Source organism: Heterodontus francisci, chromosome 4, assembly GCF_036365525.1.
Source record: "Heterodontus francisci isolate sHetFra1 chromosome 4, sHetFra1.hap1, whole genome shotgun sequence".
Classification (NCBI taxonomy): domain Eukaryota; kingdom Metazoa; phylum Chordata; class Chondrichthyes; order Heterodontiformes; family Heterodontidae; genus Heterodontus; species Heterodontus francisci.
Window position 1 is genome coordinate 128,217,957 of NC_090374.1, and position 25,464 is coordinate 128,243,420.

The window sequence follows — 25,464 nt, forward strand, 5'->3', positions numbered from 1 at the left end:
CATTTCAGCTGCACATTAAGGTAGTGGAAGCCCTTTCAATTTACAAATATGCCTGGCTGTTCTGATGGCGCCTTCATTGCCACAGGTACTGTGGAAATCCTGCAAAGGAAGCAAATCCGACAGTCTTCTGGGTTTGACTGACCTCATCAGTCTCAAAGTTAATATAGTTGGAAGCCCTCACAAAAAAACACTGATGATCTGGCTGATGCAGTTGCGGGCTACAGATTGCAAGATCTTTTAAGTGTCACCAGCAGATCCCTGGAACGACCCAAAACGTGAAAAAATTGAGGGCAGTGGCCACCTGCTCCTACTAACATACGAATTAGGAGCAGGAGTAGGCCACTCGGCCCTTCGAGCCTGCTCCACTGTTCAATAAACTCATAGCTGAACTGATTACTCCACACCCCCGATAACCTGGAACCCCCTTGCTTGTCAAGAATCTATCTACCCATGCCTCAAAAATATTCAGACTCTGCTTCCACTGCCTTTTGAGGAAGAGAATTCCAAAGACTTACGACCCTATGAGAAAAATTTCTCCTCATCTCCATTTTAAATGGGCAACCCCATATTTTTAAATAGTGACCCCTAGTTCTAGATTCTCCCACAAGAGGAAACATCCTTTCCACATCCACCCTGTCAAGACCCCTCAGGATCTTATATGTTTCCATCAAGTCAGCTCTTACTCTTCTAAATTCCAGCAGATACAAGCCTAGCCTGTCCAATTTTTCCTCGTAAGACAGCCTGCGCATTCCAGGTATGAGTCTAGTAAACTTCCTCTTGGGTGAAGTTCTTTTTCCAAGACGCTGCAGATGTCTGCGACCACCTGGCATGACAACCTGAGCTTTCTGAGGCATCGTTGTTCAGAGAAGTTGAGGAAGCTGATCCTTGGCATATAGACCCTGTGCTGAGGGTATCACCTCCTTTGGAGGTGCAGCATTGTCCATCCTGTTCTGTACATCTGCATGTGGCTGCGAAGAAGGCAGCTGCTGAAGTGGATGTCGCTACACCTCTTCCTCAGGAGGTCCAAACAACTTCAGAATACGTAGACTCCATGTTACAGGAAAGTTTCACAGGCAATAAGGAGAGATTACCCTCAGTCGAATTCAAGGCACTTGACAGAAGTTTTACAAATTTGCTGTTCAACAAAACCAGTGATTTTAGGCTGAAAGAACAAACCTTTCACTGTGGTTGACCGCAAACTTGCCAGTTGCACCCTTTAATATTGTTTATATCAGTCAGTTTCACTCTATAATGAGTTCCTGCTGTACCTTGCATTCTCCAACTGGGCAAGGTACAGACACAGCTTGTAATCAGTGTGCTGTTGGCAAAGAATTTGAGGCTTCTTGGTCTATGCGCGGCAGCCCAGAGTTTGTCGCACCTGTGGCAAATCTGGTCTCGTGGCAGCCAACTGCAGCACAGCCGTCTGCACGAGCTGCAAGAAGGAAGGCCATCAGACGAAGAACTGTAAACAGAGTAAGTGCTGCAACCTGTGCGGTGGGGCAGGCCACCTCTACAAAACCTGCCCCAAACGCTGCCTCAGTTATGCTCAGGTGGCAAGATCCAAGGAAAGGTGAACCCGTCTGGTGCTTGGAAGGAGACGAGCAATCCTCTCCCCAGCAAAGAAAGTCTACCTGAGAAGAAGAAAGGGGAGGCAGCTGCAACCAGCAACCCAACACCTACCCCATGCCCGGAAACCCCTCCTCTACAGACAGAATCAATGGAGGAGGAGGCAGCATATGGACAAACTGGTCAGTGGCAAATGATACAAAGGAAAACCACAAAGAAAAAACTTCCAAAAAGGGAACAGGCCACCACCCAAACCAGGGGCAAGAGGAGGCTACCATCTGAGACAGACTACGGCAGCTCCTCCTCATTGGACGAGGAAGGGCCGGAACGATGCCACCTGCAAAAGAAGCGGCAGAACTCAAAAGGAGATGGAAGATTAAGTCCCCCAGCTCCGGGGCACTGGAAGCTGTGATGGGCCCAGCAGGCTCTAAACCCGAAGCGCTGAACCCAGCGAGATGCCCAGCACACCGAGTGCAACGAAGCGTCCGGCACACTCCAGCTCCGGAAAGCCGTGAGCAATGATGCCTTCGAGGAGGAACAGAGGGGAAAGACACCAACAGCAAAGGACAGCTCAAGCCTTGCTGCCTACAAGAGCCCCAAATGTCACCCCAGTGGAACAACCCCCCCCTCCCCCCACCGTGAGTAACCAGGAGGGGTTTCTGAGCCGAATGAATGTGAAACAGCTTGTGTACACTGTGGGTGTGCAGGAACATACCCACAAGGACTGGGACTACCAAGGACACCTGGTGTGGGAAGCAACACCCAACTTTAAAATGGATATAAAGATTTCTTTGATTAACGTGTGTAGCGTGAAATCCACGGCGCGATACGTTTCGACCTTGGACTACCTCACCAAGGTCAAAACTGACCTGCTGTTGCTGCAGGAGTGTGGAATACCGCACCTCAGCACCTACAGGCAATGGTCGCGATGGTCGTCGCATGGGCCATCAATCTGGTCAGGGGGAAAATTATTCCCGTTCCTCCAGCCTGGATATTCTGCTGCGGGGAGGCAGCTTCATCATCTCCGAAGTTGAGGTGGTGGGCGGTCTCCTCCTCATAGCAGATATAATGTACAACAATGCTTCACTCCAGCTGATGTGTATGCCCCTGCTCAATGCAGCGAGCAGCTGACCATTTTCCAGCAGCTCCCACCGCTGCTGGCAAAATCCAGACCGGCCATCCTAGGCGGTGACCTCAACTGCATCATTAACGCATCTGGACGATCTGGCAGGGACGACAGCAAACTGGATGCTATGTCCAGATTCCTAATGGGAGCAGGAAAAGATGCCAAGCTGCACGTCTTCAGCAACCCTGCAGACGGAGCGCAGCATAGATATACCTGGTCAAGAACGGAAGGGTCTGCCCATTCCAGGATTGACTTCCTGTTTGTGTCCGTGCTTTCACAGTCAGATCCACCGACATCAAGCCAATGTTCTTCTCTAACCACTGCCTCTTACTAGCCGACTGTCACTTACAGGACGACCAGTGGGTTGGCAGGGGGACATGGAAGCTCAATGCTACTCTGCCAACCCCAGAGAAAGTTGAGGAACTCAAAAGGGATTACAAAAGGTTGGAGAAACGTGAAACCTCTCTGAATCTCCAGTTCACTGGTGGGAGGCGATCAAGGTAAACATAGAGGTTCTTTATCTTCAAAGGTGTTCAGAGAGCAAGTGAGACACAGAGAGAAATGTCCCGACTCCAGAAAAGAATACAAAATCTGCTCCAGCTGCAGTATATGGGGGTCGAGGTCAAGGAGGATCTCCAAGAGATGAAGAGCCGGCAGGCCTCGCTCTTTACCACAGAGGCCTCCAAAATCATCTTCCAGTCCAGAGTCCGCTTCGTTGAGCAGGATGAGAGGTGCTCATGTTTTTTCTTCCGAAAGGTACACAGAGAGCTCTGTGATCAGCAGCCTGAAGGAAGAGGATGGCTCAGTAACGTCTTCGCAGCCCGACATACTAAGGGTTAGCAAATCCTTTTATGCTGGGATGTACGACGTGAAGCCCAGGAACAGCATGGACTCCCAGTCCTTCCTGTCATCTATCGTAGAGGTCTTAGATGACAGCATGCGGGAAAGTCTGGAAAAACCGCTAACTCTGGACACTCTGACTATGGCCATCAGTCCTTCGAGACGAGTAAAACTCCCAGAAGCAACGGCTTACCAGCTGAGTTGTATTCGGCCGAGACCTGCAGGAAGTATAACAGAGTATGCTTCTGGCCGGCAGCATGTCAAGATCCATGAGGAAAGGCATTATCACCCTCATCTACAAGCGGAAGTGGGAGAGGGCAGCAATCAGCGGCCCATCTCACTGCTTAATGTTGACCACAAGATCCGGACCTGACCGGCGATGACCTTGGACAAGTCTGCTCTGGAGTTGGTGATCCACCCTGACCAGACCTGCACTGTACCCGGCAGGAAGATCTCTGATAGGCAATCGTATCCCTGAGTAGCACGAGACGATGTACAGGATAGGAGGGTGGACACCTGCCTCATCAGCATGGACAAAGAGAAGGCTTTTGACAGGATATCACACACATACATGATGGGCGTGCTCTCCAAAAATGGGGTTTGGGGAGGGAATCCGCAATTGGATCAAACTGTTCTACACAAACATCAGTAGTGCAGTCTCAATCAATGGGTGGGAATCAGAAGGTTTCCCGATCCAATCTGGAGTCAGACAGGGCTGTCCTCTCTCCCCTGTCTTGTTTGTTTGCTGTATAGAACCTTTTTCTGAATCCATTAGGAAGGATACGGGCATTAGAGGAGTGACAATCCCAGGCAGCGGAGGCACTCGGGTCAAAATTCCTTGTACATGGATGATGTTGCTGTGTTCTGCTCAGATCAACTGTCCGTTCGCAGAGTGATGAACATCTGCGACCAGTTCGAACTGGCCTCAGGAGCCAAAGTTAACCACAGCAAGAGCGAGGCCATGTTCTCTGGGAACTGGGCTGACCGATCCTTTGTCCCGTTCACCATCAGGTCAGACTACCTGAAGGTGCTGGGGATATGGTTCGGAAGGTCGGGGTATGCGCCAAAATCTGCAAGGAGCAAGTAGCCAGGGTACAACATAAAATGAGAATGTGGGAGCAGCGTTCTCTCTCCATTGTGGGTAAGAACCTGATCATCATGTGCAAGGCACTCACGTTGTTGATGTATGTGGTGCAGGTCTGGCCCATACCCCACTCCTGTGCCATGGCAGTCACCCGAGCCATTTTCCGCTTTATCTGGAGATGCAAAATGGACCTCATCCAGAGGGACACAATGATCAAACCTCTGGATAATGGCGGAAAAAACGTACCCAACGTCGCCCTCATCCTGATGACCACCTTCGTGTGCGGCTACATCAAGCTGTATGCAGAGGCCCAGTATGCAAACACCAAGTGTCTGAGGTTCTCTCTGTCCCTGGTGTTGCGAAGGACGAGTCTGGTCACATTGCTGCGGAATGTGCCATCCAGTTGGACCATACCATACCACCTATCCTTTGTGGAAAAGTTTGTGTGGAAAAACACCTTTGACCACCAATCCATCAGGCAGTGGTCTCCACGGAATGTCCTCAAGGCCCTACGGGATAAGGGGATGGTGGATCCTGTCGGATGCCAAAGTTATTTGGTAGAATACCTCATCACCAGAACTTTCAAACAAGCACCAAGATGTAGCTTGGCAGGTGGTGAGAAGGGCCCTCCCCGTCAGATCCTTCCTGCATGCCCAGAGTCTCACCCCCTCCACATGCTGCCCTTGAGGTGGCTGTGGTGGGGAAGAGGCTGTTGCACACCTCCTTCTGGAATGTGCCTTTGCAAAGCAAGTGTGGAAAAAGATGCAGTGGTTTTTTAATCGAGGTTCATCCCAAGCAGCTCTGTAACACTGGAATCTGTGCTCTACGCGTTGTTCCCAGGGCACACACAGAGATAAACATCAACTGCTGCTGGAGGACCATCAATTCAGTGAAAGACGCCCTTCGGTCTGCCCGAAACTTGCTGGTCTTCAAGCACAAAGTGTTACCCACGACAGAGTGTTGCAGACTGGCACATTCCAAGGTCCAGGACTACGTGCTGAGGGATGCACTAAAGCTTGGGGCAGCCACCACAAAGGCTCAATGGGGAAAGACCACTGTGTAAGGTCCTCCCGCCATAGTGAACTGAAGGGCTGGACCCATGGGAAACACATCGGGTTGTATCCACCAAATATGATTTAACTGTAAAATGTACATGGCATGTAAAATGGAATGGAAAAGTTGTGAAGCAACTCACTCCTGTATTAAAGAAAACTGATTTCCTTTGGACTTTTTGGAATGTCAACTTGGTTTTGACCTGTTTGTGTAATGTATTTTTTACAGTTTATGAATAAAGTATATTTTTGGAAAAAAAAAATCCTGATTAACAAGGGTCTTAATTGCCTTCTTAATTGGCTCAATTTCTTACCTGCCAGACCCAAAGCGTTCCCCACTGGATTCAGAACTCACCCTGGGGAAAGCGGGAAGAGGGCAGGATCACGACCCAACGTCAATTTCAGGGACTATGCTACTCCTCACGCAGCAGATCCCAGATCCACTTGGCTGGGAAAATTCTGCCGGTTATCTTTGTTAGGGCTAGTGCAGTTACATTCATTTTGATCAACAGCTACAGATTCTAACTAGGCGATATGCATTTCCTCTTCATTCAGCATTCTTCACACACAACAGAAGCATGATAAAGTACAGTCAGCTAGGAGGAAGGAGGCTCGCAGGGCAATTTCAACACGGCTGAAAGAAAAAGCAAGCCAGAACTAGGATTCTGAGGAGGTTAAAACTAATAAATAATGCTTTGTAATCTTCAGGACCAAGTGACCTGCATCAAAGACTGTTCACATAGAACCCTTCATCACTACTACCTAGATCTGCATCTACAATAGCTCCTCGGGCCTTCCTGCTCACTGTAATGGCCGTCCTATTTGTCACAGGCTAGCTCTCTCGGCTCTCCACTACCAGATACAGCTGGGTATAAGTCTAGTGCTCCAGCACCAAACATTTACAAGGTTAGTTGCAACACACTTTCATTGTCCTGAGAAATAATGTAACAACGGAAAGCCAGCAGAGTCATGGAGATTCTACAGCCAGGTATATAAGCAGTCCGTTTTACAACCGTGCCGGCAGTCCCAAATGGGATGTTGCCTTCCTGGTGCTGGGGAGAAAGACATCAAGGTACAGGTGGAACTGATTAATAGTACAGTTCCACAAGCACCAGTCATCTAGTATCTTGCCAAGGTGGGTGTTTCAGCAGGTTACTAGTCAGTGGGTAGAAAGTGGCATCACATCAGCTCACACCTAACATTCATACAAGTGCATTTGTCATCCAGACTCAATGTATAGTATGGTAATCAGGAGGAGGAACTGTGGTCAATTTTTCCCTCCCATGATAAGACACTGAGGCCACTAGCAATGATCTATTGTTGCTTCAACTAATATTAACTAAAATAACTGCAAGGATCAAAATTGGGATCTTCCTGTCCTATATGGCTCAGTATCAAACATTACATTTACTGATCAGCATTGTGGCTCCAAGCGGTTCAATTTTCTCTTGAAAAAATGTTTCACCAATCAGAATAAAACTTTTTTTTCTATTTCAAATTGATCAAACTGCACAGAACAATAAAAGGTTTTTCATCATTGTTGTAATGTTGTTTTCAGGAAAATGCTACTTAACTGGTGTTGCCACATTGTTACAAATATCAATTCATTGAATCAGGAAACAGCTTGGCTGTCACATCACTGCAGGTTTCCTCCGAAAGTTTAGATTACAATGAGTACACTATTAAAAACAATTAACCAACACAATCAACAGGATCACATGTGAAAGAAACATGATTAAATTATTCAAAAGATGAAGTTGTGTACATCAGCAACAAACTGTATTGAGTGTTTATTTTCCTTTACTACATTCAAAGTACATACATTTTCAATTGTAGGTTCCAGAAAAATTCTGCAATCTGCCCTTTAGAAATATTTTTAAGACTGCTCCAAATGGTCTTACAATAACAAATGGTGGCACAGTTTCAAACTTAACAGCTTGAATTGAAAAATTAAATTATGAATCCAAGGAATGATTATAAATCTAAAAACAATATTTCATCCATTTATAATTTATGTATAATTTTTTGTCTGTCAAATAAACCCAAGATATCACCTATAAAAAGGAACACTCATGTTCTGATAACTGCAGTCTGATCATACTTCTAAGGCCCCTGTCACTCCTAATGCACAGCAAAACGACTATACAATTGGGAAAAATTAAGCACCATGAAAATTCTGGGATTAATATACTTGTCAAAGAAGAATACTACATAATCACTCGTGAAAATTTTATTAATAAAGAAAAGCCCAGGGCGTACATTTTGTTCAAAGTATTCCCGCCATTTATAAAAGAAAACTGGGCGGTCCATGGCATTGCTCGCTGGACATCGGATGATACGTTATTTTATGATGGGTTGCCAACAGAACATGACAGGGCAAGTGTGATACAGAATGTGCATATTAACACAAGACTTTTAATATAACACTAGCAGACCTCCAGTGGTACTGGTGACAGTAAGTCAGCAAATGTGCTGCTTTAGAATAACAGTAGAGTTATAACACTAAGCTGCACATAAAGCACAGATTAAAATACATTAATCAAATTTTAAATATTTTCTTTGAAAACTAAGCACAATGTCCAAGATTGGATTGTTTACCCAATATACAGTAGCAACAGGGTCAAAAGGCAAGAAAGATAACATAAGCAGTGTGGCAAACAGGAAGAGCAAAGAGCAACTTTACACTCTGTGCTTCTCTTCTTTGGGCTCAGTCTAAAATCTAACATTAAGATTTCAGTCAGCTACATTACTAGTTTGGTGCTTAGGTTAGTAGCGACATTTAAGAGGCATCTGGACAGGAATGAGCAAGGCATAGAGGGATATGGAATTAATGCAGGCAGGTGGGATTAGTATAGATGGGCATTATGGTCGGCATGGACACGGTGGGCCGAAGGGCCTGTTTCTATGCTGTACGACTCTATGACTCATACAGCAGTATCAGATTTGAGACACCAAGCTGAAGACTGAACCTATTTACAGTATTTCATTCCAAGGGGTATTACAGGACGAGAGGTCATCAACATGAAATGTTAACACTTGCTCTTTCCACAGATACCACCTGCCTGCTGAGTATTTACAGCATTTTTTTTTTCAGATATTCAGCCTCTGCAGTATTTTGCTTAGCATTACAGGACAGTTTTATTAACTTCATTCTCCCAACACTTATTGCCAACATCTATCTGCCCTGTGAAAATGATGGTAGAGCTGCAGCAATCCTTGTGCTAATGCTACTCCCACATTGATGTTAGATGGGAATTATGTGATATTGGCCTAACAACAGAACACTGATGCATGTCCAAGTCAGGATGTGTGACTTAGAGAGGGAAACTCGAATGTGATGTTTCTCTCCCAATACTGAAAAAGAGAGGGGAGTGCTGGACAGGATGCATACTTTGGTTCTGTCTTCACAAAGGAGGGCATAAATATCAAACCATAATGTTGTGGAACACAGGGCTCAGTGAGAGAGAGGAACTGAAAGAAATCAGTATTAGTAGAGAAACGGTGTTGGGGAAATTGATGGGATTGAAGGCCGATAAACCCCCAGGGCCTGATGGTATGCATCCCAGAGTACTTAAGGATGTGGCCCTAGAAATAGTGGATGCATTGGTGGTCATCTTCCAAGATTCTACAGACTCTGGAACAGTTCCTACAGATTGGAGGATAGCTAATGTAACCCCACTACTTAAAAAGGGAGGTAGAGAGAAAGCAGGGAATTACAGACCAGTCAGCCTGATGTCGGTAGTGGGGAAAATTCTGGAGTCCATTATCAAAGATTTTATAGCAGAGCACTTGGAAAACAGTGGTAGAATCGGGCAGAGTCAGCATGGATTTACGAAAGGGAAAATCATGCTTGACAAATCTACTAGAATTCTTCGAGGATGTAACTGGTTGAGTTGATGAGGGGGAGCCAGTGGATGTGGTTTATTTAGACTTTCAGAAGGCTTTCGACAAAAGTCCCACATAAGAGATTAGCATGTAAAATTAAAGTGCATGGGATTGGGGGTAGTGTATTGCGATGGATAGAAAATTGCTTGGCGGACAGGAAACAAAGAGTAGGGATAAATGGATCTTTTTCCAAATGGCAGGCAGTGACTAGTGGGGTACTGCAGGGATCGGTGCTAGGACCCCAGCTATTTACAATATATATTAATGATTTAGATGAGGGAACTAAATGCAATATTTCCAAATTTGCAGACGACACAAAATTGGGTGGGAGGATGAGTTATGAGGAGGATGCAGAGAGGCTTCAGGGTGATTTGGACAAGTTGAGTGAGTGGGCTAATGCATGGCAGATGCAGTATAATGTGGATAAATGTGAGGTTATCCACTTTGGTAGTAAAAACAGGAAGGCAGATTATTATCTGAAGGGCTATAAACTGAGAAAGGGGAATATGCAGCGAGACCTGGGTGTTCTCGTACACCAGTCGCTGAAGGTAAGCATGCAGGTCCAACAGGCTGTAAAAAAGGCAAATGGTATGTTGGCCTTCATTGCAAGAGGATTTGAGTACAGGAGCAGGGATGTCTTGCTGCAATTATACAGGTCCTTGGTGAGGCCACACCTGGAATATTGTGTGCAGTTTTGGTCTCCTTATCTGAGAAAGGATGTTCTTGCTATAGAAGGAGTGCAGCAAAGGTTTACCAGACTGATTCCTGGGCTGGCGGGACTGACGTATGAGGAGAGATTGGGTCGGTTAGGATTACATTCACTGGAGTTCAGAAGAGTGAGGGGGGGATCTCATAGAAACCTATAAAATTCTAACAGGACTTGACAGGGTAGATGCAGGAAGGATGTTCCCGATGGTGGGGGAGTCCAGAGCCAGGGAGCATAGTCTAAGGATATGGGAGTAAAGCTTTCAGGACTGAGATGAGGAGAAATTACTTCACCCAGAGAGTGGTGAGCCTGTGGAATTCGCTACCACAGAAAACAGTTGAATCCAAAACATCGTATATTTTCAAGAAGGAGTTAGATATAGCTCTTGGGTCTAAAGGGATCTAAGGGTATGGGGCGAAAGCAAGAACAGGCTACTGAGTTGGATGATCAACCATGATCATAATGAATGGCAGAGCAGGCTCGAAGGGCCGAATGGCCTACTCCTGCTCCTATTTTCTATGTTTCTAGGAAAGAGATAGAAGGGGTGGAGGGGAGGGGGAAAGAGAAAGGGGAAGGGCGAGGGAGAGACAGGGCTAAGAGGAGAGTAAAGGAAGAGCAGAGTGGGAATGTTGAGCAGAAAGGAGACATTATAGATTATGCGCTGTCATGGTCCTGTAGTTTTTTTTTTCCCAGGAATATGTGGTTTGCCTTTAAGGCTTGCCAAGGATCACAGAACCGGCAAACCTCAGGAGTTATAGGAGGGTACATTTTCGGTTGTCATTAGAAACAGCCATTTGGAAACTGCGATTCAAAGGGTGCATTCTCGTTACCATAGATACAACTACTGGGAGTGAGTATCATGCAATACATTTTTTGCAATTCTGTTTTGAACTGGCTTTTAGTTGAAGACAGTTTATTCTAACAGGACACAGACACAGAGGACACAGCTGTGGTGTTTAGCACACCTGAAAAAGAGCTCTCAACCATTTAAACTAAAGGAATAGAATTTTAGTCTGTTTAATTATTATCTCTCAAAATTCTAAAACATCAAGCCAAAACAGAGATCTCTGGTAATTTAAACTGAAGGAAGGGAAGTTAGACTGTGACAATCTTTTATCCCTCAAAAACTCTAAAGTCAGATTGATTCTACTGAAAGTGTTTGCAAGTCGTTAATTGCTGAAATTCACTGGAGAAGGAAAGCAACATTCTGTGAGGACCCCAAGCAACATTCTGTGAGGACCCCAAATCCAAGCAACATTGGACTGTAAATTTGCAAGGACTCTAATTCTGTTTTGAATGTTGTTTAACATTTAAGAATTTAGTTTTTTTTTAATTAAACAGTTAATTTGTTGACTGAAAGATACTTGGTTTGGTTCGCCTCATTCAGGGGTTCATAGATGGTACAATTTGGCTGGGTCTTTCTTTAGTTTGGAAAGTTTTTAATGATATTTAGGCGATCTGTGGAGCGACAGGATTGAATTATCAGTGCGTTTCTCCCACCACAATCAGAATTGTATATTTTGATTGGGGGCTTTGACTGGAATGGTCAGTCATAACAGCGCCCACTACTGTAACAAAAGCAAAATACTGTAGATGCTGAAAATCTGAAATAAAAACAGAAAGTGCTGGAAATACTCAGTAGGTCAGGCAGCATCTGTGGAGAGAAAAGCAGAGTTAATGTTTCAGGTCTGTAATCTTTCATCAGAACTGTTTCTGGTCGAGCATTCCATGCCCTAACAACCTTCCATATTAAAAAAACTCCCAACCTCTCTCTTCATGCTTGTGATTATCTTAAAGTTATATGCACTAGTTACAAGCTCACCAGTGTGTCTAAATCCTTCTATTTATCTCAAAACTCATCATAATTATGAATTGTATCTCCTCTTAGCATTCTCTGCTCTAGAGAAAAGAGTGCCTCTTTCTCAAGTGTGTCCTCAAAGCTTTTCAACATTAACATGAGTACAAAAGCAGTACTTCAATTATCAAAAAGTTAAACATAGCAGACAAAAGAAAAAAAACTTTATTTTTGCTGTCACGAGGGCAGTTTATTGGGTAAGTTAATTGGTGAGATCATAATTTAAAACTAGTGCTGTATTTTGAATTAATGGTGACATAAAACAAGTTATATCAATATAAAAAGACAGAGCCACTTCAGTTCAACTCAATTTGCAAACTGGCTGCAACTGCAAGATAACCAACCTCTGATGTTATTAAAATCACATTTCTGCTTTTAGATTACTTGAGTCTGTTGAGGGACAATCTAATGCAAATTTGTGCAGAACACAAAAAAAACAGCCAGCACAGACCACAGCACAAAAAGGCATGCTTTCAAAGAAAACGTCAAGGAAGAGAGAGTTTTAACCCACTGTGGGAAAAAAGGTGTGACTGATAGGCTAGAAAAAAAAAAGAATCTGCCATCATTTCTTTTATGGGAGGAGTATCTTAGAGTTGCTTGCCAATTAGTTTTGAACTTATTTTATCGAACACTATAGTTACAGGAATAAAATTAAACACAATCAGAAGAGAGAAATTTGGGTCTGAAACTAGTGTCTTAAACTTAAATAAAGGCAATTACAAGGGTACGAAGAAGGCAAGACGGTAGAGAAGCAGTGGCAGCCATTTAAGGAGATATTTCATAACTCTCAACAAAGATATATTTCATTAAGAAAGACTCTGAGAAGGGTGCACCTTCTTGGCTAACTAAGGAAGTTAAGATGGTATTAAATTGAAAGAAAACACGTACAATTCTGCAAAGATTAGTAGTTGGTCAGAAATTGAGAAAATTTTAGAAACAAGCAAAGGACGGCTAAGAAAATAATACATAGGCAGAAAATAGAGTATGAGAGTAAACTAGTAAGAAATATAAAGACAGACAGTAAAAGCTTCTACAAAAGGTATAAAAAGGAAAAAAAAGAGAGGCTAAAGAAAGCATTGGTCACTTAAAGGATGAGACTGGGGAATTAATAATGGGAAACAAGGAAATGGCAGACTTTGAAAAAGTATTTTGAATCTGCCTTCACAGAAGAAGATGATACAAAAAGCATACCAAGAATAGCAGAAAATCAAGAGGCAAAAGGGAAGAACTTAAAGCATTCACTATCACTGGAGAAAATGTACTAGCAAAACTAGTGGGACTAAAGGCTGACAAATCCCTTGGACCTGATGATTTGCATCCTAGGGTCTGCAGAAATGGTGGATGCATTGGTTATAATCTTCCAAAATTCCCTAGATTCTGGAAAGCTCCCAGCAGGTTAGAAAACCACAATTGTAACAGCTCTATTCAAGAAAGGTGGGAGACAGAATGCAGGAAACTATAGGCAAATTAGCCTAACACCAGTCATTGGGAAAATTCTGGCATCCATTATTAAGAATGTAGTAGCAGGACATTTAGAAAATCATAATGCAACCAGGCAGAGTCAACATGATTTTATGAAAGGGAAAGTCTTTGACAAATTTATTAGAGTTCTTTGGGGATGAAACAAGCAGGGTGGATAAAGGTGAACCAGTAGATGGAGTGTATTTGGATTTCCAAAAGGCATTTGTTAAGGTGCCACATAAAAGATTACTACACAAGAGCTCATGTGTTGGGTGTAATATATTAGCATGGATAGAGGATTGGCTAACTATCAAGCAGAGGGTTGGGATAAATGGGGCATTTTCAGGTTGGCAAACTGTAACTAGTGCAGTGCCACAGGCACACAATGCTGGGGCTTCATCTATTTACGATCTATATTAAAGATTTGGATAAAAGAGACGGAGTGTATTGAAGCAAAATTTGCTAACGATACAAAGATAGGTCGGAAAGCAAGTTGTGAGGAGGACACAAAGTGTCTCCAAAGAGATATAGATAGATTAAGTAAGTGGGCAAAAATTTGGCAGATGGAGCACAATGTGAGGTTGTCCACTTTGGCCAGTAGAATAGGAAAGCAGAATATTATTCACATGGAGAGACACTGCAGAATGCTGTGGTAGAGGGGGATCTGGTGTCCTTGTACATGAATCACAAAAAGGTAGCATGCAGATACAGCAAGTAATTAGGAAGGCAAATGGAATATTGGCCTTTATTGCAAGGGAGATGGAGCATAACAGTGGGGATGTCTTGTTACAACTGTGCAGGGCATTGGTGAGACCGCACCTAGTGTTGTGTACAGTTTTGGTCTCCTTACTTAAGGAGGGATATACTTGCATTGGAAACAGTTCAGAGAAGACTCACTAGGTTGATTCCTGGGATGAAGGGGTTGTCTTATGACGAAAGGTTGAGCCTATACTCATTGGAGTTTAGAACAATGAGAGGGGATCTTGTCAAAACATAAGATGTGGAGTGGATATTTACCATCTTGGGGGAATCTAGGAATGGGGGCACCATTTAAAAATAAGGGGTCTCACATTTAAGACAGAGATGAAGAGGAATTTCTTTTCTCAGAGGGTTGTTAATCTTTGGAATTCTGTAACCCAGAGAGCTGTGGAGGCTGGGTCAATGAATATATTCAAGGTTGAGTTAGACAGATTTTTGATCTACAAGGAAGTCAAGGGTTATGAGGGGGGGGGGGCCGCAAGAAAGTGGAGTCAAGGCCACAAATCAGATCAGCCTTGATCTTATTGAGTGGTGGAGCAGGCTCAAGGGGCCAAATAGCCTACTCCTGCTCCTATTTCTTGTGATCTTATGAAAATGAGAAGAGGAGGGCAAAAAGGATCAGTCTTAAGGAGCGGGGAAGGATGGGGGCCAAGGGAAAGGTAGGATGAGTGTGAAGAAAGAGAGTGGATATATAAGAGGATGGTTTATGAAACAAATAGCATAATCTTGGCTTTTTGTACATTTGGGGTTTTTTGATGTATGAAGGCATTTTTTTCATGGTGTTTGAATATTTTAAAAAATAAACAAAGGCTCATATTATTGTCCAACAACATGCAGCCCATTCACTAGTTTCGACATGCTGTCAGCCTCTACTCTAAGATTTTGGATATCTCCGCTTTAACAAATGAGGAGGGTCTGCTTTAAGGTGTGGGTTTATGACTCAATTTTAAACATTGTTATATTTGTAATTAAACAGAGAATAAAAACTTGCAAATTTTGTTTTATTTGCCTCTCCATTACTCACATAAAAAGGGTGAAATCTCAAGAAGCACCAATTCAAATTTCTAAAAACATAAAAGAACAAGGCTAAAAGCACAAGATTATAACTTTGTTCCACTGCATGTACGATCAGTGTTTTATATCAAATGAGCTAAATTTTTTAATATTCACAGCTAGATTTTAGAACATTGTGATTGAAAGCATATTCTTGTTTGGTGTGCATTACAACATGTAATTTCAAAATCCACAGAAAACTTCTATGTTAACCCGATCCTAAAGAAAACCTCAATGAAAAAATAACCCACAATACTTGTTACACGCAGTAACATCTTACACTAACTATCCCAGTATCAAACTTAAAGAGAATTAACGCTGTTCAGAAAAGAAAAATGTTTCTAGTACAAGTAGGCAGACCTTTTTTCTTAAAAATAATTAGGGCCTCTTCAAACATCAGAACTTCATTGAAAAAGTGAAGCCTATTAAAAGTAATACATTAGAACTCTTGAAGCTTTTAAGATGTTAAAAAAATTCAGACCCTCATATATTGAAAAATAAGAGACTATTTGGAAAACCAGGGCCAATACATCCCCACTGAGCTACTTCCCAAAACTAAGCTACAGTCCTACCACCCTCCCCTCTACCTTAAATCAGTTATCTCCCTCCTATCCTGCTTGATCTGAAGACAGCACTTGGTCAGTATTCAGAGCCAGAACTGTGGTCCCTGGGTACCAGATCTGTTTGGAGTGTGGTCTAAACTCAATCCTTCTGACTCAGGTGAGAATAGAGTCATACAGCATAGAAACAAGCCCTTCGGCCCACCGCGTCCATGCTGACCATAATGCCTATCTATACTAATCCTACCTGCCTGCATTAATTACATATCCCTCTATGCCTTGCTCATTCAGGTACCTGTCCAGATGCCTCTTAAATGTTGCTACTGTTCCTGCCTCCACCACCTCCTCTGGCAGCTCATTCCAGATACCCACTATTCTTTGTGTGAAAAATTTACCCTTTTGATTCCCTTTAAATCTCCTCCCTCTCACCTTAAATCTATGCCCTCTAGTTTTAGTCAGCCCTCCCATGGGAAACAGACTGCGGCTATCTACCCTATCTATGCCTCTCAATTTTATATACCTCTATCATGTCCCCTCTCAGCCTCCTTCGCTCAGGAAAACAGACCCAGCCTATCCAATCTCTCTTTATAATTCAAGCCCTCCAAACCAGGCAACATCCTTGTGAATCTTTTCTGCACCCTCTCTAGCTTAATCACATCTTTCCTGTAGTGCGGCGACCAGAACTGCACACAGTATTCCAAATGCGGCCTAACCAACGTTATGTACAACTGTAACATGACGTTCCAACTCTTGTACTCAATGCCTCGGCCGATGAAAGCAGGCATGCCATATGCCTTCTTCATCACCCTGTCTACCTGTGTTGCCACTTTCAGGAACTATGTACTTGCACCCCAGGGCCCTGCCATTCACTGTATATGTCCTGTCCTGGTTTAACTTCCCAAAATGCATCACTTTGCACTTGTCTGCATTAAGTTCCATTTGCCAATCCCTTGCCCACTTTCCCAGTTTATCTATATCCTGTTATAACCTTAGACAACCTTCTTCACTGTCCACTATACCACCAATTTTGGTATCATCTGCAAACTCACTAATCATGCCCCCTACATTCACAACAAGTCATTAATACATATGACATAACAACAGAGGGCCCAGCACCGATCCCTGTGGCACACCACTGGTCACTGGCCTCCAATCTGAAAAACAACCAACCACTACCACCGTCTGCCTCCTATCACCAAGCCAATTTTGTATCCAATTGGCTAGCTCACCCTGGATAGAAGACTGAACCAGTGAACACGCCACTTAGATGCAAGTGCCTACTGGATCTCAACCCAGTATTTAGAGACCCATATACTAGTTTCCATTCACCAGTGCTGTCTGGAGTGGTTTGGAATGGTAGCCAAGGTTGAGTGTTGTAAAGCAGAGAGAAAATGAATGGCCAGTTTGTGAAAACCAGTATTTATTTTGAAATATCTGTGATTGTTACTTCAGAAACTATTAGTACAAATGTACATCTCTAGTAGTGCAATAAATTATTTCTCTCTGCCCAGAGTATCTATATACTGAGTCCAACCTGAACACACATGTTGATACATGCACTGGCACATACAGGATGTCTCTCTTAATAGCTCGAGATTCTGTCATTGCAATAAAATAATCTAAACTTTCATGAATTTTCTTCCTTGTGAGGAAATATCTATCTTCTTCACAGCACATCCCTCCTACAAAAACTCATTTGAGATTGTTATGGGAAATACTGTTGGAAAATTGTGGATACAAACCTGAATCCTGAAAGTGTTCTTTCACCCTGAAGGTAGCATTCTTAAACTTCAATTAAGTCTCACAATTTTATTGTCTATGACAGAACTAAGTTAAGTAAAAACACTCAGGCACACGTTACTCAAATTAAGTGTTAGTTTAGTTCAGTGCCTGTACTAAAGGTCGAAAAGGTTATCAGCTCAACCCCAATTGCAATGACACTTCAGTGCTGTTCTGAGACAGGAGTCACAACTGCTGTCTTTTATCGGAGACATTAAGCTATGGCTCTATATGTTTGTTTAGTTGGATTTTAAAGATCCTACTGCACTTTTCTAAAAGCAAGCAATTTCTCCAGTATCCCAACATTTATCCCACAAGCAACAGCGCCAAAACAGGTTAATTGGTCATTCATCGGAGTGTTTGTAGAACCTTGCTGCACACATTTTGGCTGTTCCATTTGCTTAGAGTAACTATATTTCAAGCACATTGAGGCACTGAGGATGTGAAAGGGGCTATATAAATACAAGTTCTTTCTTTCATAAATGCGCTATTCTCTTGACAACATTTTTTGAGTCACCTCAATACATTACCAATGAGCACACCAACAGGCAAATCTGGTTAGTTGTGGCTTTGTTTCCAGATACGTAGGCAACAAGCCACAGAGTTATCTGGACAGATGCAATGTCTTCCCACAGGCAAAGTCAACCAACATCAGATGGCACAGAAACTCAATTATGCAATGCTGAATGGATGTACTTATCAGATATATAAGTAGCTGAAGGGGAGGTACAAGATGCAATATAATTTTCAACTGCGGTCAAGGAAGCATAATACAGCAAGTCAAACGGCGAGTCCCAACTTCCTGAATTTAATTATTTTACACGGTGCCCACTCCTTTTTGCAATACAATATTCCCTTCAGACTGATCAGATGAGGAAGCACAAAACTAAAAATTGTTCATGTAATATTTCAACTAGGAACATAGCTTATGTCCTAGACACACGAGAAATCATAGTGCCAAAGTTCCAATGTTACTGAGCTCTAATGCGGTCAGCTTTCTTGTTTTCAGCAAAAAAGTCAATAGGAAACACTAACTGTTGAAGCCCAACATCAGCATAGTTAAGGAATTACTAACATAAAATGGTGACAGATCCAGTCTACTGCAATCATCAGAAGCATTTCTTTCCATACTCACTACAACATACATTCTCTTGCTATAAATATGATTTCACCTATGTTGTAGCCATTGCCTTCTTAAAACTTACTTTCCTTACTTACACAGTAACAATTACTAAATAAGCTACTGTACACACATAGGACCCAAAATTCACCATGTTTTCTACTGCCAGTGTTAGTACACAAAGCTTGGCATCCTTCCATCTACAAAAGATGATGGACACCCAGCAAACAATTCACTTAGATGGGGTGTCTTCTCTTGGTGCACCTTTGCTGATGACTGTGAAGGCCAATCCTTGAGACACAGGTTCTGCCACAAGCGTCGCACATGAAGCTGCCAAGTGACGCCGAGTTGTTGTTTTTGGCATTGGCGCCTGTTGCCAAGTTGCTGTAGCAACTGGTCATCGTGGTAATGTGCATCCGTCCACAGAATATGTCACCATTTCCCACTTTCGCCAGCTAGTAACTTCCAGGTGCAATTATCAACATTTAGGACCATCATGACACACTTGCAAGCATCCTTGAAGCAAAGCTTTGGGCGCCCACTGGTCGTCTGGCCCCAACTACGTCACCATACAGAAGGTCCTTGGGTATGCAACCATCTTCCATACTGCGGATGGGTCTGATCCACCAAAGCCGCCTCTGATTAGTGCCAACACACATGGGAACTCTGCCTTTGAGAGGACCGCCGCATTTGTGATTTTGTCCTGTCAGGATATACCCATAATGCACCGCAGACGGCCAAGATGGACATGATTGAGCTTCTTTTCCTGGTTGCTGTAAGTCGCCCATGCCTCACAGCCACACAGCAAGGTGCTGAGAACATAGGCCTTATAAACCATCACCTTGGTGTTGAGGGTCAGTTTGGTGTTATCCCATGCGTGTTTCACAAGTCGGCCAAAGGTGGTCGCTGCTTTCCTCATATGTGTATCGAGCTCTGCATCAAGGGACAGATCACACACTAAGACTAGCATACTAAAAACAGGTACCATTACGGTTGTTGTTACTTATCCATTTATACAGAGCATCTGCAAAACAACCTTTATGCATGCAGATTCAGTTATCACAAGCTAAACAGGTAATAATGGATAGCTCTCAGAGATCAGCAATCCAAGCAAATAAGTTCTCATGATACTGTCCACATGTGCACACTTTTCAGCAGGGCTCATTGAACAGTCATCATGAATGAAAACTCAGACATTTTTCATTCCCCCTTCCATAGTCAAGAGGCACTGAGGTCAACTGCAGTTCCTCCTATCCGAGATCTGTAACAACACAAACTAGGGGAAATCAAATCAAAATCCATTTCAGTCACCTCCAGCATGATGCCACCACTAAAGTCATCTTCCCCTCCCTTTCCGCTTCAGCATTCCAAAGGGGCCATTCCCTCCACAACACCCTGGTCCACTCCTCAACAACAAATGAACTTGCAGTGAGCCAGCACAGACACACAGGCTAAATGGCCTCCTTCTGTGCTGTAACCATTCCATGATTCAGTGGCAGTTCTTCATGATTCCGCCATTCACACTTCCTCTAGACACATCTTTCGTTTCTTTACTTTTCCCATTACCACTCCCTTTGGCCTTGCACCACCAACTCTTGTAATTGACCTCTCCTGCCTTCCACACTATCACAGACCTTCACCCTTTTGTTATTTTTCCCAACCCTGGCGCCTTTCATTATTTGCTTAAAACCTATTACATCTCTAACTTTTCCCAAATACTGCGGCACAGTGGCGCAGTGGTTAGCACCGCAGCCTCACAGCTCCAGCAACCCGGGTTCAATTCTGGGTACTGCCTGTGTGGAGTTTGCAAGTTCTCCCTGTGTCTGCGTGGGTTTCCTCCGGGTGCTCCGGTTTCCTCCCACATGCCAAAGACTTGCAGGTTGGTAGGTAAATTGGCCATTATAAATTGCCCCTAGTATAGGTAGGTGGTAGGGAAATATAGGGACAGGTGGGGATGTGGTAGGAATATGGGATTAGTGTAGGATTAGTATAAATGGGTGGTTGATGGTCGGCACAGACTCGGTGGGCTGAAGGGCCTGTTTCAGTGCTGTATCTCTAAAACTAAAACTAAAACAAAGTGCTGGAAATACTCAGCAGCTCTGGCAGCATCTGTGGAGAGAGAAAAACAGGAGTTAATGTTTCAGTACACATTCTGATGAAAGGTTACAAACCTGAAACGTGAACTCCATTTTTCTCTCTCTGTAGATACTACCAGACCTGCTGAGTATTTCCAGCACTTTGTTTTTATTCCAGATTTCCAGCATCTGCAGTATTTTGCTTTTATCTAACTTTACCCAGTTCTGATGAAAAGTCATTGACCTGAAATGTTAATTCTGTTTCTCTCTCCACAGATGCTGCCTAACCTTGAGTATTTTCAGCATTTTCTATGCGTTTTTCAGATTTCCAGCATCTGCAGTATCTTGCTTTTATACTATACATTTGAATCAAATCTAAGATCTTTCTTATTTGTACAGCTTAGTGGTGTATTTGCACACTAGTCAATCAAGGCAGGTGTAGCAGTTTACTTTGCACTGAAAGTAATCTTTTATTTCTGTTGAGCATTTTGCAATTTTTTTTTCAGCAAATGAAATTACTAAGTGACTAAATTTACTGAGATACATAGCTTACAAGCTATTTTCATCTACAATATACAGAAATGCCAATTCACAAAGTATCTTGGCAAGCTCTCAGTAGAAGTTCCACTATACAAGAACACTTTTCCCCCAATAAACTGTACATCTAAATAGTTTCAGAAATAAATTCAAGAGGCATAATGGGTTGCTTCCCCATGCATGCATATTCTAGCCAATATCTTAGTCATGTACTTGGAGGGGTGAGAAGAGGTTCACTGCAAACATAGCAATCTTCTGCACAGAATTTTGCACAAATCTCTTGATTCTGATTCATCTCTACGTCTTGTCTAGACAAGACAACATAAACTGTCTTAGGGTTATTGTAATTAAAATAAATCATTTTTTCAGTCACTGCAGTTACTCTCACAGCACTACAATTTCACTTTTATTCAACCTTCCTAATATTTAACAGTAATGAGGTGCCACAAAGCGAAAGAACAGTGAGTATTGTCTACCACGTACACGTTGTGATACACAATAAGAACTAAATCTCTTAATTAGTCTGTCTTTTACCTGTACTATACTAATATATCTTTTTTCATCTGAAGTTGCATGCCTCCTTTTTTATGCCATACTGATTTAGTCTATTTTGCTCATTCTGTTACCTTTCCTTTCCTCCCTTACTTGCTCTACTTGGCCTGTACTTACTGGTCCCAACTTTCATTCAATCCAAGTATTATCCTTTATCGACTGCTTCCAACATTAATTGCCATGTGATTTAATATATGCATTTTTAAATGGAAATAATTCTCTTTCCAGTTAGTTGTTCCTAATTAATGTTATCCATATCTAGTATTGAAATTAGTTTTTACAGTGTTCGGGGATTATTAATTTGGCTGATAGAAATGATAGATATTTTAAAATATTATGTTGCTTCTGGGTCTTCAATACTCAGCAAATTCAATTTGATGTCTCAGAAAAAAGCATCACTCAAACATCTTGTCTAGCATGCTTAAAATTTCTTCTGGGAAGCGAGTTTTGCCTACTTACTACCTGTGGAGACTTGTAACACTGCTTAAAAATTTTTGAATTTTACTAGCCAGTTTGCATTTTGATTTTGCACTCATTCAACAGCCAAAGTCTACTCGTGGTTGACGTAATTTCCAAGAATCAAAAGGAACAAGACTTTGCTTTCCGTTGTTTAAGAGTTGGTAGTACCTCATGCATAAAGAAGTCAACTAATAATCAGAGTTTTGCTGCAAGCTTTTCAGTAAATCTGAGTGACTCTCTACACCTTAAAATCACAAGTACCACCAATAGCAGAATTGATTCTGGAAAAGTTGTCACATTTGTATTTTCAAAATTATACTTGAAAATTCAATTAAATATTCCAAGGTAGAAATGACATTTATGCTCTCTTACTTATGGAATGTACACAAAGCAGGTGGAACTTTCAAGTATGGCTGAATAAAACTACATGGCTATTTCAGCTAGGCAATTCGTTTTTTCTTTCAAAAAGACAAAATTTGAATTACTTATTGGTCAGAACAAAGATTAGCTCTTCTCTGGAAACAGTTTATTCAAACTTATATGAAAGTTAATGCCGAATACAAACCTGCACAAAATATTCCTGGTACCTCACTGCGTAGTATAACTGTTCGAATATTTTTATCACCTTTCATTTCTTCTATAGCTTCTGTCATCTAAACAAAAGAAAATATTAAAATTCCAAGTGACAATATCAAAATAGAATTTATAGCATAGAAATGGGCCATTCAGCCCAATTGATCAGTGCTGCCATGATCCACATGAGTATCCTCCCAACTTACCTGCATATCCTACTATTCCATTCTCCCCTCATGTACTTATCTAGCTTCCCCTTAAAGGCATCTATGCTACATGTCTCAACTGCTCCAAGTTCCACATTCTCACCACTCTCTTGATAAAGAAGTTTCTCCTGAATTCTTCACTGGTTTTATTTGATGACTATCTTAGAATTATAGCTCCCCAATTTGGATACCCCACAAGTAGAAACATCATCTTTACATCTAGCCTAGAAAACCCTTTCATAATTTTAAAAGATCTCTATTAAGTCAACCCTCAGCTTTCTCTTTTCTAGAGAAAAATACCCCAAAATGATCACTCTTTGCTGATGGTTATAACCCCTTAGTTCTGGCATCATCCTTCCAAATCTTTTTTGCATCTTTGCCAGTGCCTTTATATCCTTTTTGTAATATGAATACTAGAACAGTACACAGTACTCCAAATGTAGTCTAACCAAGGTTCTATACAAGTTTAATACAACTCCTCTGCTTTTCAATTCTATTCCTCTCAAAATCCCAGCGCTTTGTTTGGATTTATAATGGCCTTGCTAATTTGCATTGCTACTTTTAATGATTTCTGCACATGTACCCCTACATCCATTTGCCCCTCTACCCCTTTTAGACTTTTATTTTTCATGGAGTACATGGCCTCCTTATTCCTCCTACCAAAATGCTCCATTTCACATTTACCAAAACTGATTTTAATTTGTCATTAAATGCCCATTTTGCAAGTTCATTATCATCTTTTATTTTGTCACCATCTTCCTCAGTATTAACTAATCTGGTGTCATCAAATCTTTAAATTGTTCTGATTCCAGAGTCCAAATTGTGTATGTAAATGACGAATAGCAATGGTCCCAGCACAGATCTGTGGAACACCACACCCCACCTTCCACAAGTCTCTACCTTTAATCCCTACTCTCAGTTATGCGTTTGGTAGCCAGCTTGCTATCCCTTCTGCTACTTGATCCTAACTCCACATGCTCTCAACTTGATCATGAGTCTACTGCACAGTGCCTCATCAAAGGCCTTTTGAAAATCCAAAGATATTACATCTACTGCATTAACCTTGTCTACTCTTTTAGTTACTTCTTCAAAGAATTCAATAAGGTTGGTTATGCGTGAATTCCTCTTCGAAATCCATGTGGACTATTCTTCATTATATTTTCAGCTTATAAATGTCTTTCTATTACATCTTTGAATAAACATTTCATTATCTTTCCTACAACTGACGCTAAGCTAACTGATTTATAGTTCCCTGGATTTGTTCTATCTCCCTTTTTAGATAGAGAAATAACATTAGCTGTCCTCTAGTCCTTTGGCATTATACCATTTTCTAATTAATTTATATAAATACATAATAGTAACTCTACTATATAATCTACTAAACGTTACAGATTTATACATATGGTTGTGCTTACCATTTCCACAAGGTTTTTGCTGATTGCATTTTTGGACTGTGGTCTATTTATTCCCAATACAACAATTCCTGTTAAAACAAACGGAGTAGAAAATTCTGTCAACGGATTTCTAATTGAAGTTGGAGAATTTTTAATACATCAGAATAAATCCTAAGAATAGTTAAAGGAAAGAGAAGGCCGATTAGTGACAAAATATGAAGCCTTCTTGTCGAGGCAGAGGGCATGACTGAGGTACCGAATGTGTGCTTTGCATCTGCCTTCACTAAAGAAGGGGATGAAGTTAATGTCACAATAGAAGAGGGGAGAGTAGAGATATTGGGCAAGATAAAAATAGATAGAAAGAAGGTATCAAAGTTAACAAGTCACCCGGTCCAGATGGGTTGCATCCTAGGTTGCTAAGGGCAACTTGCGTGGAGATAGCAGAAGCTCAGACCATAATCTTTCAATCCTCCTTGGATATGGGAGTAATGCCACAGGACGAGAGGATTACAAATGATGCAACCCTGTTCAAAAAAGGGGAGGGGGATAAACCTGGAAAATGCAGGCCAGTCAGCCTAGCGTCAGTGGTTGGAACAGTACTAATGACCATCTTCAAGAACAAAATTAATTTCACAAAGCAACATGGGTTAAGGGACAGCCTGCATGGATTTGTTAAAGGCAAATTGTGTCTGAATAACCTGATTAAGTTCATTGATGAAGTAACAGAGAGGACTGATGAAGGGAGAGCAGGTGATGTACATTCAAAAGGTGTTTGACAAAGTACCAAATAACAGACTTATTTGGAAAATAGAAGCACATGGG

The 25,464-nt window shown here is 42.1% G+C and overlaps 1 protein-coding gene across 3 annotated transcripts in view; it reads right to left on the reverse strand.

The window, feature by feature from the left end:
- Nucleotides 1-25,464, reverse strand: part of auh (AU RNA binding protein/enoyl-CoA hydratase) — a 301,138-nt gene that overhangs the window by 267,598 nt on the left and 8,076 nt on the right. For all 3 annotated transcript variants that reach the window (XM_068030150.1, XM_068030149.1, XM_068030151.1), the window contains exons 2-3: nt 24,664-24,731; nt 23,035-23,122 (exon numbers count right to left, since the gene is read on the reverse strand). In XM_068030150.1, coding sequence (XP_067886251.1) covers nt 23,035-23,122; nt 24,664-24,731 — 156 coding nt within the window. The remainder of the gene's footprint in view (nt 1-23,034; nt 23,123-24,663; nt 24,732-25,464) is intronic.